The following is a 16,901-nucleotide window of genomic DNA, read 5'->3' as shown; positions in this document are numbered from 1 at the left end:
TGAGACATTTTTTTACCGATTAACATCTCTGTGAAGTCATGGCATTTCTTAAAATTGATGGCATCTTACAATTGTAATTGGAAGTGTTTTTTTCTTTCTTACTGGTACAGAAAATAATGGTATCTTAGATTTGATGAAATAGGATAATTATAATTTCAAAGTATGTAGTCTTAATTGTACACTGTTTTGAGAACTATTACATTTATTTTACTAATACAAAAACTAAGAGACATAGAAAATATAAATTACTTTCCACTGCCATACATCAAGGTTAACATTTGAATATTTGTTATATTGTTAGAGAAGCATGAAAACCTTTTGTTATATGGATAAATAGGCAACAGACATAAAAGATTGACCCAGAAGGAAGTACCTGTGAACATATGGGAAAATATACTACAGTAAAAGAAATACAAATCAAAACAATTTGGTACCTTTTTAGAGCTACTAAAATAACACCAAAAAAGAAAGAAAAAGAGAGAGAGAGAAATTTAAGATAACGCCCTATCCTGGTAGCATTGTAAGTTAATACAATCTGGTTATATTTCTGTTTATTTTTTGTCTCATCTGTTCTTTTATTTTTCCCTACTGGCTTTTTGGCTATACATCTTTCGATTATTTTTTGTATGTTATTTTACAGCAATAGTTTCAAACATTTTGGTCTTAGGACCCCTGTACACTGTTAAATCATTGGGGACCCCAAAGACCTTTTGTTTATGTGGATTATATCTATTGATATGTTCCATATTAGAGATTGAAACTGAACATTAAAATATTAATTCATTTTAAAACAACAATAATAAACTCATTACATGTTAACATAAATTACATATTTTCATGAAAATATCTATTTGCTCCCAAAAAATATAGTGCAAGGAGTGCATTGTTTTAAATGTTTGTAAGTCTCTTTAATGTCTGGCTTAATGGAAAAAGCTGGATTCTCATATGTGCTTCTTCATTTAATCTTTTGTGTAATGTTGTTTAGGTTGAATTATATGAAGGAAATTTGGCCTCACACAGATATGTACTTGTAAAAGAGAGGAGTTTTATAATAGCGTCTTAAGATAATTTTAGATATTTTTCTTTTTTTTTTTGGCTGTGCCCCACATCTTGTGGGATCTTAGTTCCCTGACCCGGGGTTGAACCCTGGCCCTCGGCAGTGAAAGCGCAGGAGTCCTAACCACTGGACCTGGACCACTGGGGAATTCCCCATATTTTTCTTTCCTTTTTTTAAAAAATTTATTTATTTTTGGCTGTGTTGGGCCTTTGTTGCTGCACGCGGGCTTTCTCTAATTGCGGCAAGCAGGGGCTACTCTTCATTGTGGTGCACGGGGGTCTAATTGTGGTGGCTTCTCTTGTTGCAGAGCACGGGCTCTAGGCGCATGGGCTTGCTTCACTAGTTGTGGCTCACAGGCTCTAGAGCGCAGGCTCAGTAGTTGTGGCGCACGGACTTAGTTGCTCCGCGACATGTGGAATCTTCCCAGACCAGGGCCCGAACCTGTGTCTCCTGCATTGGCAGGTGGATTCTTAACCACTGTGCCACCAGGGAAGCCCCCCCATATTTTTCTTGATACTACATTAAATCTCAGGAGCAGCAGTTTCTTAGTTGCAATATGGAATATGAAACCATATCAATGAACTTTTGGTATTGTGCTATATTATAATCCATTGTTACACCTTATACTTTTTTTTTAATAAATTTATTTATTTTATTTATTTATTTTTGGCTGCGTTGGGTCTTCGATGCTGTGCGCCTGCTTTCTCTAGTTGTGGTGAGTGGGGACTACTCTCCGTTGCAGTGTGCGGGCTTCTCATTGCGGTGGCTTCTCTTGTTGTGGAGCATGGGCTCTAGGCGCGCGGGCTGCAGTAGTTGTGGCTCATGGGCTCTAGGGCGCAGGCTCAGTAGTTGTGGTGCACGGACTTAGTTGCTCCGCGGCATGTGGGATCTTCCCGGACCAGGGCTCGAACCCGTGCCCCCTGAACTGGCAGGCAGATGCTTAACCACTTTGCCACCAGGGAAGCCCACACCTTATATTTTGAATTTTTTTTTTTACCTATGCATCATTTTATGACATCATGTATGGATAATTTGGAAAGTTTAGTTCCCTGTTTTATGTAGATTCAGATGACACATTTCATTATACAATATTCAAAAATCACATTTGTTAATACACCATTATTCCCATCAGGAAAAATCTCTTAAGTATTGGGAGCTATCAAACTCATGGTGGTGGACACAACCTTTCCAAAATCCTAATTTTTGCTTGAAAGCACAAAATTTATCTTTGACAGCAAATACTTTTTCTTTTCTTAAAGTGATAGGCTCATTTTGTTTACTTTTAAGATGCCGAATACTCAAGTCTGAATAGTTATAGTTTGTCTACAGTTGCTCTTTCAAGTAAAAATAGCATTCCATGAAAAAAGCATATAATTTAGTTCACAATGCAAACAATCATACAAGTACTTTTCTACAAGTCAGTCATCAGACTTCAGTGTGCAGCTTTTTGCATGCCTCCCATTTTGTCACATAGAATATTAAAAATATATTTACTGAAGGGTAATACGTTATCCTCCTCCTTCACATGCTAAAAGTTTTGATTATATGGTGGACATTATGGGTGATATCTTATGTGGAATCTGGATTATGTTGTCTTCCTTTAAAGGTGTTGAGTTTTTTTTCCTGGCAAGTGGTTAAATTATTGCCAAATCTTCTTGGTCAAGTCAGATTTAACTTTAGGTGCTGTTCAGGTGAAATTATTTTGATATTTTCTGAATCTAGCGTGGTTCTTATTCCTATAGGATGGCATTTCTGGGGTCTTAACTGAATACCTGAAGTGTTCAGAGAGGTCTCTCCACTCTGGCTTAGCCAGAACTCCAGTATCTCCAAGCACTGCACTGCACTGCACTGCCTATGCAGACTTCAGGGGCCCTCCCCTTTGTCCAACCCCCTCTTGTTCAGTATTCTGCTGCACAAAGTCTCACCATCTCAGCAGCTCTGAATCTTGATTTCTGCCTTCTCAACTCACAAAACTGCCACTCAGTGAGTCAGCCAGGCTCTGCTTGGGCTCTACCTCTGCACCACAGTCTAGAACATGTCCCAGACAGAAAGCCAGGGTAAATGTGGGAGCTGACCTTTTGTGTTTCTCTTCTTTTAAGGATCACAGTCCTGTGCTGTCTGAAGTGTAGTCCAGTGCCTAAAAGCAATTGCTTTATATACTATTTTATCCAGTTTTATTATTGTTTATAGCAGAAGGATAAGCCTGTTTCTAGGTACTCTGTCATGGCGCAAATCACAAGTCCTATACAGCAGTTTTAAGCCATAATTATGAAGATTTTGTAGCTATGTAGAAGAGTGTTTTTGTGTGTGTGTGTATCCATAAATACAGGAAGGGAACTTGAAAAATTAAGAACTGTTAATTAATTAGGATATTTCAATGAAAGGTAAGACTTTTTCTCTTTAAATTTTTCTATTAATATAATTGTAACTATGTAATACAATGACTTTGTTATGGAATTAAAGATTACTGAAATAGTTTTAAGGTGAAACTAATAAACTTTATTTCTTCCTTTTACCTAACAATATTTTATTTTTAATTCACTAGGCACCTAATACATTTGTTAAATTTCTCTTTAAATTTTGTTCTATAATGACACTTTTTCATACACAGTAAATGACCAAGACAGAAAAACATTTTATCTGCATAGCTTACACTGGGTACTTTGGTTTATATCTGATTGTTAAAAATTATAATAGGAAGTGACACCACATTCAGCAGTTTTCTGTAAGTAGGAACCTCAGAAACATTAGTACCCAAGCTAAATGATTAGGGAGAGAGTGTGTGTGTTTTAACTTTTCAAAACCAAACCAAATGCATGATTATTTAGACTGTTATTGCCATCACCTTAAAGCTAAAGTAAGGAATCATCATTCAATTGCACTATACATTTAGAAGGAATATGAAATCACACACACACATGCACACATATGAACTGAAGCCATAGGACTCATGGCCACTCCAAAATTACGACTTAATTCTACTAGCCTTGGTGTGAAAATTTCTTACTAAAAATCCTATCTTTTATTTTTAAGATTTCTTTTTCTCAAATTCAAGTTTTCAGGAAAAATATTCAGCATATTTTATATTTTCTTCTCAATTCTCTTTTTTTAAGAAAACATATATTCTTTTTTATTATAAAGATTGCTGGGTTTTCCCCCAAGAAGGATAACATAAAGTTTTAATGACCATTGTTATATGTCTTAAACATGCAATATAGTTTTTTTATAAATATGGTTTTTAAAAAGATTATCTCTAGTTGAAGCAGCTTTACAATATTAAGGAAATTTTAAGGCAGTTACTCTTAATTCCACTATTCTACTATAATTGTTTTTATTTCACCCAGTGTGTATATTATTTTATATAGTTGTGATTATAATACATATACAGTTTGGGGATCTGTTGTTTTAACCTCATGCTATTTCATATATACTTTTCCATGTTGTTGCATAAACTTCATATCTATCATTTTAAATGTCTGTATAATATTCCTTTGAGTTACCATACTTTTTCCATTATCCTATCACTGAGGTTGTTTCCAGTTTTTTGCTATTATATTTGGTATTCCAGTAAATACTGTTGTACAGATACTTCTCTGTACAGAACTTCTCTGGGTTTTTTTTAGTGGCTTCGTTACAATAAATTCCCAGAGTATAATTTGCAAGTCAAACAGTATGAACCATTTTCTTCCTTCAGTAGTGGTGGTGGTGGTAGTGGTGGTGGTATTGTTAAATACCTGGTTATTTTCAGTTTGTTTGTTAGTTGTCTCTATGCTTAAATTCTATTGTAATTGTATTTGTTACTTATAAACCTGAATGATTCTTATTGCTGTCTGTTGGGTTTGGGTATACATGAATCAGACTCTTCTAATATAAGAACCTCCATAAAGCAGCTGGTCTGGAGGAAGTCCCCATAAATACAGTAGAAACATTTTATAGGTTTCTATGGGGATTCTGTAACTATATAGTGGAAAATCTGTTCTCTTGGGGCTAAGGGTATAATATCCCCCTCACCTAGCAGTTAAGAAAATGAAGCAACATAAAAAACAGTGTAAGGAAGTTAGAGCAATTTAAGAAATAACTAAGTCTATTAAATACTCAGGAAGAAGCAAGTTAAACTAACAGTTTAAAACAAATGCGTAAGGCTGAAAACCATATACGCTCTCTTTGTCTCAGAGCTTGATTTTTTTACAGGGAAATGGACTGTTCTATTTTCCTTCTTATATTTTTTAGAAATTCATAGATGAGAAACTTGTCCCCAGCCTTAGTAATACTATTTTTTCAATAAGTGATTTATTGCCTTTAACATCATAAGTGTCATATAATAATATTCTCTATATATTTATAGGTACAGAATATAAAATGTAGTTACCAGCTCCAAGTTATGTATGTGATTGCTCACATATATTAAAATAAGTCAAAGCAAAAATTTGTTCTAAACTCATTCATTAAAGCAAGTGGTAAAGCTGTTTAGTGATTATTTGGGTTGTAAATGATTGGGTTTTATTTGAAATAACAGTGGTTAAATTTTCATCTGTGAAACTCTGATTTTTACATTATCATATACTTTTCCTGGGAACTTCACTATACCAGTTTTGATCCTTCTTAAATGTAATTTCTCACCTTTCAGTGGTGTATTTATAGCCAGGTCACTGGAATATACCTTCTCATATCTGATTGCATAAACATGACTTAAAATAGTACCGAGCTTATCATCATTCCACCCAAAGCAACTCCTTATTCTGTCAATGTTGCCCCCACTTTCATCAGTACTCAGTTTTAATACCTTGGAATCATTCCTGACTCTCAATTCTTCTCCCTTCAATATCTAGTTAATCTCCAGGTCATAACTATAGTTTTCTTTCATAGTGTCTCTCCCTCTACTCGCCTTTCTGTTTCCCATTGCCACCACCTTAGCGCTGGGACTCATTACTCCTAGACTACTGCAACAGAGTTGAATTTTGGGTATGTGATTTCTTTATTGTTAAGAAAAATGGTTTATTCCAGGAAACTACATCACCTACTTATAGTCTTACCTATTGCAAAAAAAGAAACATAGACTTTGTAAAAACAAAACAAAACAAAAATCACCTTTTTTCTATAAAGATGTTGCTTCTATTCCAAGAAAGATATTTGGTGGCAGGAAATAATATCCTCTCATATAGAGTAAATTCTGAAACTGAAAATACTTATAGAAAGTGCCAGATCTTAGAAAGATGACCTTCTTATATGCTATATCAAGTAGTCTATCATTTAAACATAAATGAATCCATATACAGAAATTAAGGCAGCTAATAAGAATAGTGCAAAAGGAGTATGAAAAAACTATTAAAGAATTTCCTGTTCATAAATTAACAGAAAAGCAAATAAATTTAGCCTTAGAATGAAACACAGCAAACCATACCAGCACCCAGATAAACATGCACCATGGTGCTCCTGGGACACCACTTCAGCAGTTATCTCCAGAAGGTGTCTGGGGCTTGCAACACACCCAGAGTTAGAAGAACCGTAGACGCTCCAGGGTTGCACCGGCACTGTCACAAGGAACATCTGACACAGAACGTATTCATTTGCCTTGGAATTTGTTTGTGTCATTTGCCTTTGACTAACCTAGAATGAAAGAGGTATCCCTTGTCACTCCTTTTCTGCCTTCTTCAATTATAAAGCATGTTTTATAATCTTCATTTTTTGAAAGGGATCACATGCAGTGGTCAAAAGAAGAAGAAGAAGCAGCCAGAAAAAAAGTAGAGGAAAACTCAGCTGTGCGAGTCCTTCTGGAAGAGCAAGGTAAAGCAACTACATGTTGTATCTCCTGGAGCCTGGCTTTCCTGTTTGCCCTTCCACTGATTCAGTTCACACCTCAGTCTCTTTTCCTCCTAATCGTGCCACTACTTTAGAGAGTTCTTAGCTTCTACCTTTGCTAATCTACTTGTTCCTTTGGGAGAATTCCCAGTTATTCCAGTGTAGTGGAACCAAAGTTAAAGAAATAAATTATGTATTCACCCTATAAGTATAATCTCTTTCGATAGTCATATTATTGCTTTCTCTGGGAGATACATAAGGGTGACATTTCAAACAAGATATGAAAACATAATTTAAAAATTTTCCTTTGGTTATGCATCTTTTAGTATGCTGTTGTGCACTTGACCTGCTAGGAATATTCAACAGATTCAAAAACTTTGAGCAAAGAAGGTAAAGTCATATCAAAATGTTTCTGGTCTTTTATTGAACATAAAGTTTCAATAAGGATTTGAGGTACTTTTCTTGGAGGCCTTTGATATTTAGAGTTTAATTTAGGTAAGGCCTTGCCAACCTTCAAAAATGGCTTCTAGGGACTTCCCTGGTGGCACAGTGGTTGAGAGTCTGCCTTCCAATGCAGGGGACACGGGTTCCATCCCTGGTCAGGGAACTAGATCCCACACGCATGCTGCAACTAAGAGTTCACATGCCACAGCTAAGGAATCCGTGAGCTGCAAACAAGGAGCCTGCCTGCTGCAACTAAGACCCAGAGCAACCTAAGGAAAAAAAAAAAAAAAAAAAAAAATGGCTTCTAAAGTATTGGCCTATGCTACAATTACAAAACCAGAAAATAACAAGTGTGGGTGAAGATGTGTAGAAATGAAACCCTTATATGCACTGTTAGAGTAATTACAAAATGGTACAACCTCTACTGAAAACAGTATGGACGTTCCTCCAAAAATTAAAAATGGAACTACCATATCATCTAGCAGTCCCACCTCTGGATATATAGCCAAAAGAATTGAGAGGGTCTTGAAGAAATATTTGCACACCCATTTTCATAGCAACACAATTCACCATAGCAAAAGGTAGAAGCAACCCAAATGTCCAACAGATAAATTGATAAACAAAATGTGGTCTCTTCATATGGAATATTATTCAGCCATAAAAAGAAATGGAATCCCTGTCACATGCTATCATCTGGATGAACCTTGAGGACATTATGTTAAATGAAATAAGCCAGTCACAAAAAGACAAATACTATATGATTCCACTTATATGAGGTACCTAAAGTAGTCAGATTCATAGAAACAGAAATTAGAATGGTGGTTAGCAAGGGCTGAGGGGAGCGGGGGGAAACACAGAGTTGTTTTTTAATGGGTATAGGGTTTCAGATTTGCAGGATGAAAAAGTTCTGGACATCTGTTTCACAACAATGTAAATATACTTAACACTACTGGGCTCTTCACTTAAAAATGGTTAAGATGGTAAATGTTATGTGTTTTTTACCACAAATTTTTTTTAAAAAGCACACTAAAAAAAATTTGGCCTCTGTCCTTCTCAATGTATAGCTGGGAACCGACAGGCAGTTGGCCCAACACTTACACTCTCTAGAGAGGATTTTCCTACCTTTTTTTTCTTAAATGATTTCTCCTTTAAAACAGGTTGATTTTTTTTTTCTTAAAAAAAAACAAAAACAGCTTATTGAAGTACCAGATACCCATAGAAATTAACACAATTCATAAATAAGTTTTCATAAAACTCAGTGAATTTTCCCAACACCCACTTTAAGAAACAGAATATTACCAGTAACCCAGAAACTTCCTCATGCTCTGTCCCAATTACTTTCCCAAACCCCTAAGGCTCTACAAACAGCAACCACTATTCTGGCTTCTAATACCATAGGTTAGTTTTGCCAGAACAACTTGGTTCTGGTCATCATCATTTCTCAATCACTCATGTAGCACTGTCAGTGTACCTGTTAGATAGAATGAAAGGCAGTAAACTATGGCCAGGGGCCAAATCCAGCCCACTGCCTATTTTTATAAATAAAGATTTATTGGAACACATACTCATTTGTTAACATTGTCCGTGGCTGCTTTTGAGCTATATCTACAGAGTTGAGTAGTTGCAACAGGGACCTTATGTAGCCCACACAGACTACTTACTGTCTGGCCCTTTACAGAAAAAGTTTGCCAACCCCTGAGATAGAATTTTGTTTCCAGATTGATCAGCTGTCCTGAAACTCCCCAGAGAAAGATGTTTGCATTCCTCTGTGCAAGCCAAGCGTAGTGAAAAGCACTAATCCCACTGGTAGTTAACTATTGTTCTGGTGACTTTAGTCCACACTTGAGGCTAAAGTTTGAAGCAAAGGTAGCTGTTGAAACTTGAGCTAATGAGACAGCCCTCATGAGCTGCGCTTTGCCAGTGAAGGGGGCAGTGTGGCCCTGTCTTATGCTCTGGCATCATTTGTTATCCCTCAGAGCTAGTTTTCCTTCCTTACTGTAAGCATGAATATGTCCTGGAGGATAGACGAGAAAGAAGAGCACCTGGTCCACAGGAGAACCATTCTATTTTTATGAGCTCCAGCCATGCAGTCCCAGAGTGGGATGTGGCCAGGGAGCGCTGGGGCTGGATTTGAGAGTGCATACCGGTGGCAGTTCTGCTCCCAGATCAGCCCGCACTGCATTCCTTTGCAGGAACTCCGTCATACTGTTTCTGAGGAAGTATAATTCTGCTTCTTTGCCAGCAGCTGCACAGGCATATTTTCCACATTACTCAAGCTTCTGCTAGCGGCCACCTGGATGTGACAGAGAGAGTCAAGCCTGAACAGAATTAAAAGATATCAGTCATCTTAATTCTTTTCCAGGAAGTTAAAAATGATCCACAGTATATTTCCTGAGAATATGAAAAACCAAGGATTTTTTTTTTTTATTCATGCTCTTTTGAGTATTTCTGTTTAGAATATAAATAGATGAGCAGTGCTGATAATGTTCCCTTAAAGGGCTCTGTACGTGGCTGCCTATTTTGGCCTATTTATGTTAACAATGAACTTGAGTGAAGCTAATGAGAAGGTTATTTTCAGGCCTTGGAAACCACAGTAAAGGAAAATGACAGTTCCCACAGAACCGTAATGTGACTGAAATAGAAAGGTGGTGACTGGCCTCTCTCTATAGAAGCGGGAAAAGCAGGCTGGAGAGGGCTAATGGTACTGCTTTGAAGCATTTGGTTTGCTTATTAGCATGTGCAGTCTGTTTCTGAGCAAGTTTTCTGGCTGCCGTGGAGACACAAAACAAGAGTTCATTTTAAAATGACTCAAAGTGATCAAGGCTTCCGCTGGGTCCCCTCTGCGTCCTCCCTTCCTACCTCCCCCCACCCCCCCGTAACGCCACTCAGTGCAGTGGACTTCACGCATGTCAGAGAACTGCTACAAGGAGAGGAACACACCCAGTGAGGGTGACCCTTACATCACACTTAAGCAAGGTTGCACAGAGCAGCAGTTGAGGGTGGCAAAGAAAGAAAACTTCTGTCCTGAGGAACTGTGTTGAGTGACGGGACATTACAGTGAGAGTAAATACCTACCCAGACACCCAGTCCAGTCTCCACCAGTGATCATCGACCTGCTAGTCTGCAGAAGCCTAGGTGAGGCTTCTAATTGGATATCTAATGTCTCTGATGAATATGGGTCAAGGTGAATAGATCCGTTTAAAAGCTCTATTCCCAAACGTGAAAACCCAAAGGAAGCTGTGACCCAGTTCTTCTCCCACTGCGCCTGTTAATCACCATCTCTTCTTATCCAGGAGGGTCCTAAGTCTTTGAAAGAGCCAGTTTTCTCCCATCATAAAGTATTCCATTTGCAGAATAGTATATGGCATGAGCACTGTCTACTGATTTTATCTTACTTATTTTAATGCCACTGGGAGGAAATACTGGTTCTCCCATGCTGGCCAACTCTCTGGCAAGTTTCTTTTGGTCTCTGTGTGTCAGTCTCTCCTGTCACTCCCATTTCCCATTTGTCACCTATTGTTTCAGTCTTTGATGAGAACTGAAGTCCGGAAACACCCTCACAATTCTGAAAATAAGAACTTATCCATCACAAATAAGACAGTCTTTTGCTGTACAATGGTTGACATATTCATTCCTGTGATTAACATGTAAAGCATCTGGGCTCTCATTAGCAATATTTCTTTCAATTAGATGCCCAGATTAATGAGTTTTAATTCCACATTTCCTTTTGGTAATTTATTTTAAATTTTATAATAGCTCAGATTTCTTTTTAAAGCAGGTAAATTCAGAGAAATGAGAAAGATACATTTGGCAGTTTTTGAGTTAACATGATTATAATTTCCTAAAAGCATCTCCAGTGTGTTATATCTCAGCTGGTAATTTAGCAAATGTAATGGGTTTTTAAAAGTTAATAACAAATGCAGCTGCTATTTTTACTTTAAAATACCCTTGTAAATAACTATCTACCTAGGATGAGTTACCTATGTCAAGGAAAATAGTAAGAGAATTCCACTATACCTTCCTTTGTGAATACCTTACCACTTGAGAGTGTCCTATGTGAGAAAAAAGAATAGAGTAGCTAAAAGTTTTGTGTGCTGATAAATTTAGGGTACTTGTTTGTAGGTCAGCTTTGGTTGTTAATTTCATACACTGCTCTTAGAAGTATACTTTAAATTTCATAACTTTAAGAGTTTTCTTTTATTAGACAATTAACTTTATCAGTGACATGTGGAAATTTCCAACTTTGAGAGCTCAGGTGTTTGTGTAATTTCTGTGCAAAAATAGCTTTAAATTGCTTTTTGTTACATTGCAACTTAGAATAAATTTTCATAATTCATATTAATCATATCGTATATGTCAGATACATATAAATGGTTTAATTCAATTTCTTAGTTATATTCAGTGTGATTCAGGGTGAATTCTGAATATTTAAGTATGGTTAGTGTGTCATAGTCCTTCTTCCCCTCAGCAGTATTGAATTTAATAAATGAATAATTGAAAAGTTGCTTCATCTGGCTGTGGTTAAACAGATCACTACATCCCTTTTACGCCGTTGGCAGAGAGCAATTAACTCTGAATTGGCAACCTTGGAGAGTAAAGGGAAAATTTTCTCCTCCAAGAAAAATTGATCATTAATCTACCTGTTTAGAAAATCAGTTGGACAAGATGAAGACAGGGCAGATTTCTCTACACTATATTCTTTTATCATTATTGGCCTGAACTTGAGTTGAGTGAACAGCAGGATTAAACTAAATTTTTCACTCATGGTCAGAAAAGTTGCTCTTCCAATTCCCCTGTTATCACAGATACTCTTGCAGTTCAGGAAATTAAATTATATGCTGGAGGTGTTTACCTTGTCTCATAGCCATAATTATGAGTTTGACTGAGCTTCCATGGGGTCTCAGAAGCTGTTATACATTACTGGGAACTGTGGAGTTGCCAGCATTGATTGAAGGTACTGCTAAAAGCACCACTTTAAAAAGCAAAAAAAAAAGTTCCAGCTCATTAGCCTTTATCCCAGCCTATCCTGTTTTGTTTCTGTTTTGTTGCTGTCCCACAAACCCATCTATTCTCATAGAGCATTTTATGTTCCTGTTGCTCATCATAATTTCATCATACAATCTTGCATAGTTTATTTTTTATATAATTCAAATGGGGTTTAATTAAGTCTATTTTTCTGATCTGTCTTTATGTAGGTTCACTCCAATCAGCATTATTTTAACTATTTGGTTATACTGATTATAAGTCATACTGAGGTTTTAATTTCAGCTTGATGCTTCATAATGAGAGGAAAGTACAAAATCAGAAAAACAGATTATTTTCAGAGATATTTTGGAGGGGGTTAATCTTGATTTTGTGTTAAGAAGGCAGTATAGTATAATGGTTAAGAGCATAAAGTCTGATAGAATTGGTTCAGGTCCTGGCTCTGCTGGGGGACCTTGGGCAAATTTTTTTATCCCCTCTGACCTTGAACTTCTTTGTCTGTAAATCGGAAGAACATGTCTATCTGAGAGGTATTATTAGGATTAAATGGGAAAAAAATCCAAGTAACATTTGACATAGTGCCTGGCACAAACACTTAGTATGTACTATTGTGCTGATGTTATTGGTACAATGATTTATGTGATGTTTGGTTTTTTCCTCCTAATTCCTGAGTGGGAAATACTTGAAAAAGGCTTGAAAGTGTATATATTAGCAGACCTTGACCATCATCTTTTAATAGTACTCAGATCCTTTTTAAAGATTGGATAAGCTAGGGTTGAATTTAGGTGCTTGGTATATTTGGGACCTGAACCAGATTCTAGTCACCTCACTGCAAATTCATTTTCTTTATAAACTGTAGAAATTAAACAGTAGTACAGGCTCATACTTATCACAGCAATCTGATCCAAGATTTTGCAGTTTGTAGAACTGAATGTTTAATGTTCTCCATAAATTCATGGGATTTAATAGGAAAGTACATAGACTTTTTAGAGCTTAAACATAGAGATACTCTAATTCGGGGGTCCTGCCCATGGCCTGTTAGGAACCAGGCCGCACAGCAGGAGGTGAGCAGCAGGTGAGCGAGCGAAGCTTCATCTGTTGCTCCCCATCACTCCCCATCGCTTGCATTACCTCCTGAACCATCCCTCCCCCCACCCCCCGACCTCCGTGGAAAAATTGTCTTCCACGAAACTGGTCCCTGGTGCCAAAAAGGTTGGGGGCCGCTGCTCTAATTCAACCCCTCATCAAATGAGGAAACTCTTTGGGCAAGTAGAATGAAGAATTCAACCACGACTCTTTATCTTCATGTAAGATGTAGATAAAACTTTGCAAAAGAAAGAACTACCTAATAATCGTTAAATTGTTAACCATCACTCCAAATTTCCATCTGATGGTTATAAATGAATATAAAATAAATTTTAGAGTTGCAGTCAGTGTATAGACCATTCTGTGTGAATATTTTCTCTTAATATTATTATCCTTTAAATTTTAATTGCTACATAAGATTACTCTGTTTTGACAGGCATGGTTTGCTTGGTCATTCCTATGTTGCTGGCTGTTTGAGTTATTTCCACTTTGTCTTATTATAAATAGCACTGCTATGAACATCTTTTCTTTCAAGTTACTCCCCTGCTGTTTATCTCTTCCCCTGCCAATTAATTCCAAGGGGAATATTCCCACAACTTAATCACTTATATTACATTCTAGTTACTTATAGTTAGGTTCAAACTCACTTCAAAAGTAACTTGGTATTGGAAACTCAGATGCTAGAGATTTGACTAAATATAGGTCTTATTAGGTGGGTCACTTTTTATTAAGCAGAAAAATCTTTTACCAACATAGAGTGAGTTACAAAGAGAGTTCTTAAGATAAAAGGAAGAAGAGAAGGTGCGAGAAGACCCTGGGGAAATTTGACGGTTTCCTAATTCCTCCTGAGTCTGATTTTTGGAATGTTGTTTTGTTTTCTTACACAGTATATCAGGTACACTCCAATTTTTAAAAGTAGAGATAGAACTATTTTAAAGATATACAGCATTTTTAGATTAGTGATAAATAGGCTTCCTCCCATTAGCGCAGATGAGAGCATGTTTTGGACTTCAACATCACATAATTCTTTTGTTACAGAGATCTACTTTCATTTCTCAGACCTTAAATACAGATGGGAGTTTCTGTCTTTCTAGCAGTCCTGCTGCCAGATACAATTCAGCCCTGATGGGAAGGAAGTCTTGTGGCCAGATGGGTGGAGATCCATGGTACAAGGCCATAAAGATAAAAGTGGAAAGAAAAGAAAAAATATAAGGGCTTCAGGACAGGGTTCTGTAACAGAGACAAACCTGACTATAGGCAACTGCTTGTTCTGAGGGTAAGGGCTTCTTTAAAATTCTCAAAGAAATGAGTCTGTTGTTTTTAGTTTTAGTTTGTTTTTGGAATAGATTGTAATTTCACATGGATCAAAATTCAAATGAGAATTCTTCCTCAAACTCTGGTCCCCAGCCACTCAGTTCCACTCTTTAGAGACAACCAGTACTACTAATTATGTGATTATCCTTCCAGAAGTATTCTGCCCATATAGCAGTAAATATGTGTATATACATACATGACTGTTTTTCTGTGTATGTACACACATGAATTTTTTTTCTTCTTTTGTTTCTAATAAATAGTTGCATCATATACTTACTGTTCTACATTTTGCTTTCTCACCTAACATTAAGTCTTGAAAATTATTCTATATTAATGGAAGGTTTTTTTAATTTTTTGAAGGCACTTTAGAAATGGCACGTGTCTACACTGGGTGAAAGTAATTCCTAACCCAGGGATTAGGTCTGGTATGTAATAGTATCCAAGAAATGTTTCTTGTGTGAGTGAGTGAGAAAGTGAGTGAATTAATGATTATACTAATTTAAGCTGCAGATAGAAAGAGGCAGAAAGCTAAGAATTGCCTGAAGGTCTGAGACTGTTGACCTAACCCTGATGCTGGGACCCAGGGTAATCGAAGGGATGACATCACAAAATGCATATCTCTTTTTAAATTGCATCAGAAATTCTCTTTAAGGCTTCATATTAGGAGATGTCAGTAAGAAGAGGTGCCTCTGGAGGTGGGTGAAGAATGGAGTTACGGGATGGCCCCTAGACCCCAGGAGTCAGAACATATGGTCCTGCTTCTGCTGTGACAGGGCTCCAGGACCCGGACAAGTGGGTTCATTTCTCTGTGTGTCCTTTCTTCAAACGTGAAACAAGGGGGTTGGAGTAGATTATTTCAATGGACTGTTCTAGCTCTAAGATTATGTCATTTATTATTCCACAATTTCCTGTTTGATTACCAGTTTGCTCAGACATTTGTGTTGAAACTGCATTTACAGAGATATAAAAAATGAGGTATCATTTCTCTAAGATAATAAAGAGCCTTACAGGTTATTGGTAAAAATGTGATCATTAAGATTTCAAGATTAGACTGTAGAAAGCAGTGTGCAATGATTATATTCCTCACAAAAATTTATTGGCTAAACTATTGAGACAGAAGCAGACTTACCAGGGTAAGCCCAAATACCCCACACATTGACACATTTTGTGAGGATTAATACTCTGTAGTTTTAACCTTTAAAAGGTTAAAAAAAAATCAGATAAATAAAAATTATTATAATATTAAAGTTATTCAATAGTAAATATAATTGTTATAAATGAATAGTATGTGTAATATATTTAACAGTATTTAATTATTAAATATATTTCGTTATTAAAATAGTAACTAATGATAAATATAATTCATAGTAAAATAAATCTTTTTTCTTCTCTTTATTTTAGTGAAGTATGAGAGTGAAGCTAGTAAATATTGGGACACATTTTATAAGATTCATAAGGATAAGTTTTTCAAAGATCGTAATTGGCTGTTGAGGGAATTTCCTGAAATTCTTCCAGTTGGTCAAAAAACTGAAGAGAAGGTAAAAGAATTATCATGGAATCATGTAAAAGTTCATGCTGCAAATTGTTTCTCAAGAATGCACTGCCCTACTATGCCTGAAGAAAAAAATCATTATAGAGAAAGTTCTGGCTCATCAGATGGTCAAAACAAAGCAGGATCTGATTTTTCCAACCTAGACTCCAAAGAACACAGAAAAGGACCTCTGAAAACTGAATTGTTTCCTGGTAGCAACGCCACTTTCAGAATCCTAGAGGTATGGTACTGCAGGGGCAAAAATTTTTAAATGTACATTCCATATTACTTTAATAATGATCCAGATTTTTTAGGGGGGAAAATGATCAAATCTAACTATTAAATAAGTGTTCATATACTTTTGTGCATAAAAATTATTTAAGGGACTCATATCTTTAATTAGTCAGGTTTTAAGTTTGTGATTTAAATTTTTTTTAATTTGTCTACTTTAATTTCTAACTTGAAGGAAGTTTTAAATACCAATAAAGTTTTGGCCTTAATTTCTATCTCTTTCTGTTATTACCCACTTTTAGGTGAAATAGAAATAAGTGAAGTATGTAATTTGCTATAATCTGGTGTAGACCTTGATTTTCTATTTTAAAAAATAAACCTTTTCCTTCTGATTGTAAAGATAATATATACTGATTACAGAGAATTTGCTAAAGAGAAAGAATAAAATAATCTACA

General features: G+C 36.2%; 1 protein-coding gene across 3 annotated transcripts in view; it reads left to right on the top strand.

Annotated features, from left to right (window-relative positions):
• Window positions 1-16,901, top strand: part of METTL8 (methyltransferase 8, tRNA N3-cytidine) — a 77,703-nt gene that overhangs the window by 47,717 nt on the left and 13,085 nt on the right. For all 3 annotated transcript variants that reach the window (XM_061201838.1, XM_061201828.1, XM_061201818.1), the window contains 2 exons: window positions 6,750-6,841; window positions 16,085-16,455. In XM_061201838.1, coding sequence (XP_061057821.1) covers window positions 6,750-6,841; window positions 16,085-16,455 — 463 coding nt within the window. The remainder of the gene's footprint in view (window positions 1-6,749; window positions 6,842-16,084; window positions 16,456-16,901) is intronic.

This window comes from Eubalaena glacialis, chromosome 1 (genome assembly GCF_028564815.1).
Source record: "Eubalaena glacialis isolate mEubGla1 chromosome 1, mEubGla1.1.hap2.+ XY, whole genome shotgun sequence".
Lineage (NCBI taxonomy): Eukaryota > Metazoa > Chordata > Mammalia > Artiodactyla > Balaenidae > Eubalaena > Eubalaena glacialis.
Note: the sequence above shows the minus strand (reverse complement) of the source record. Positions and strands in the feature narration are given on the sequence as shown.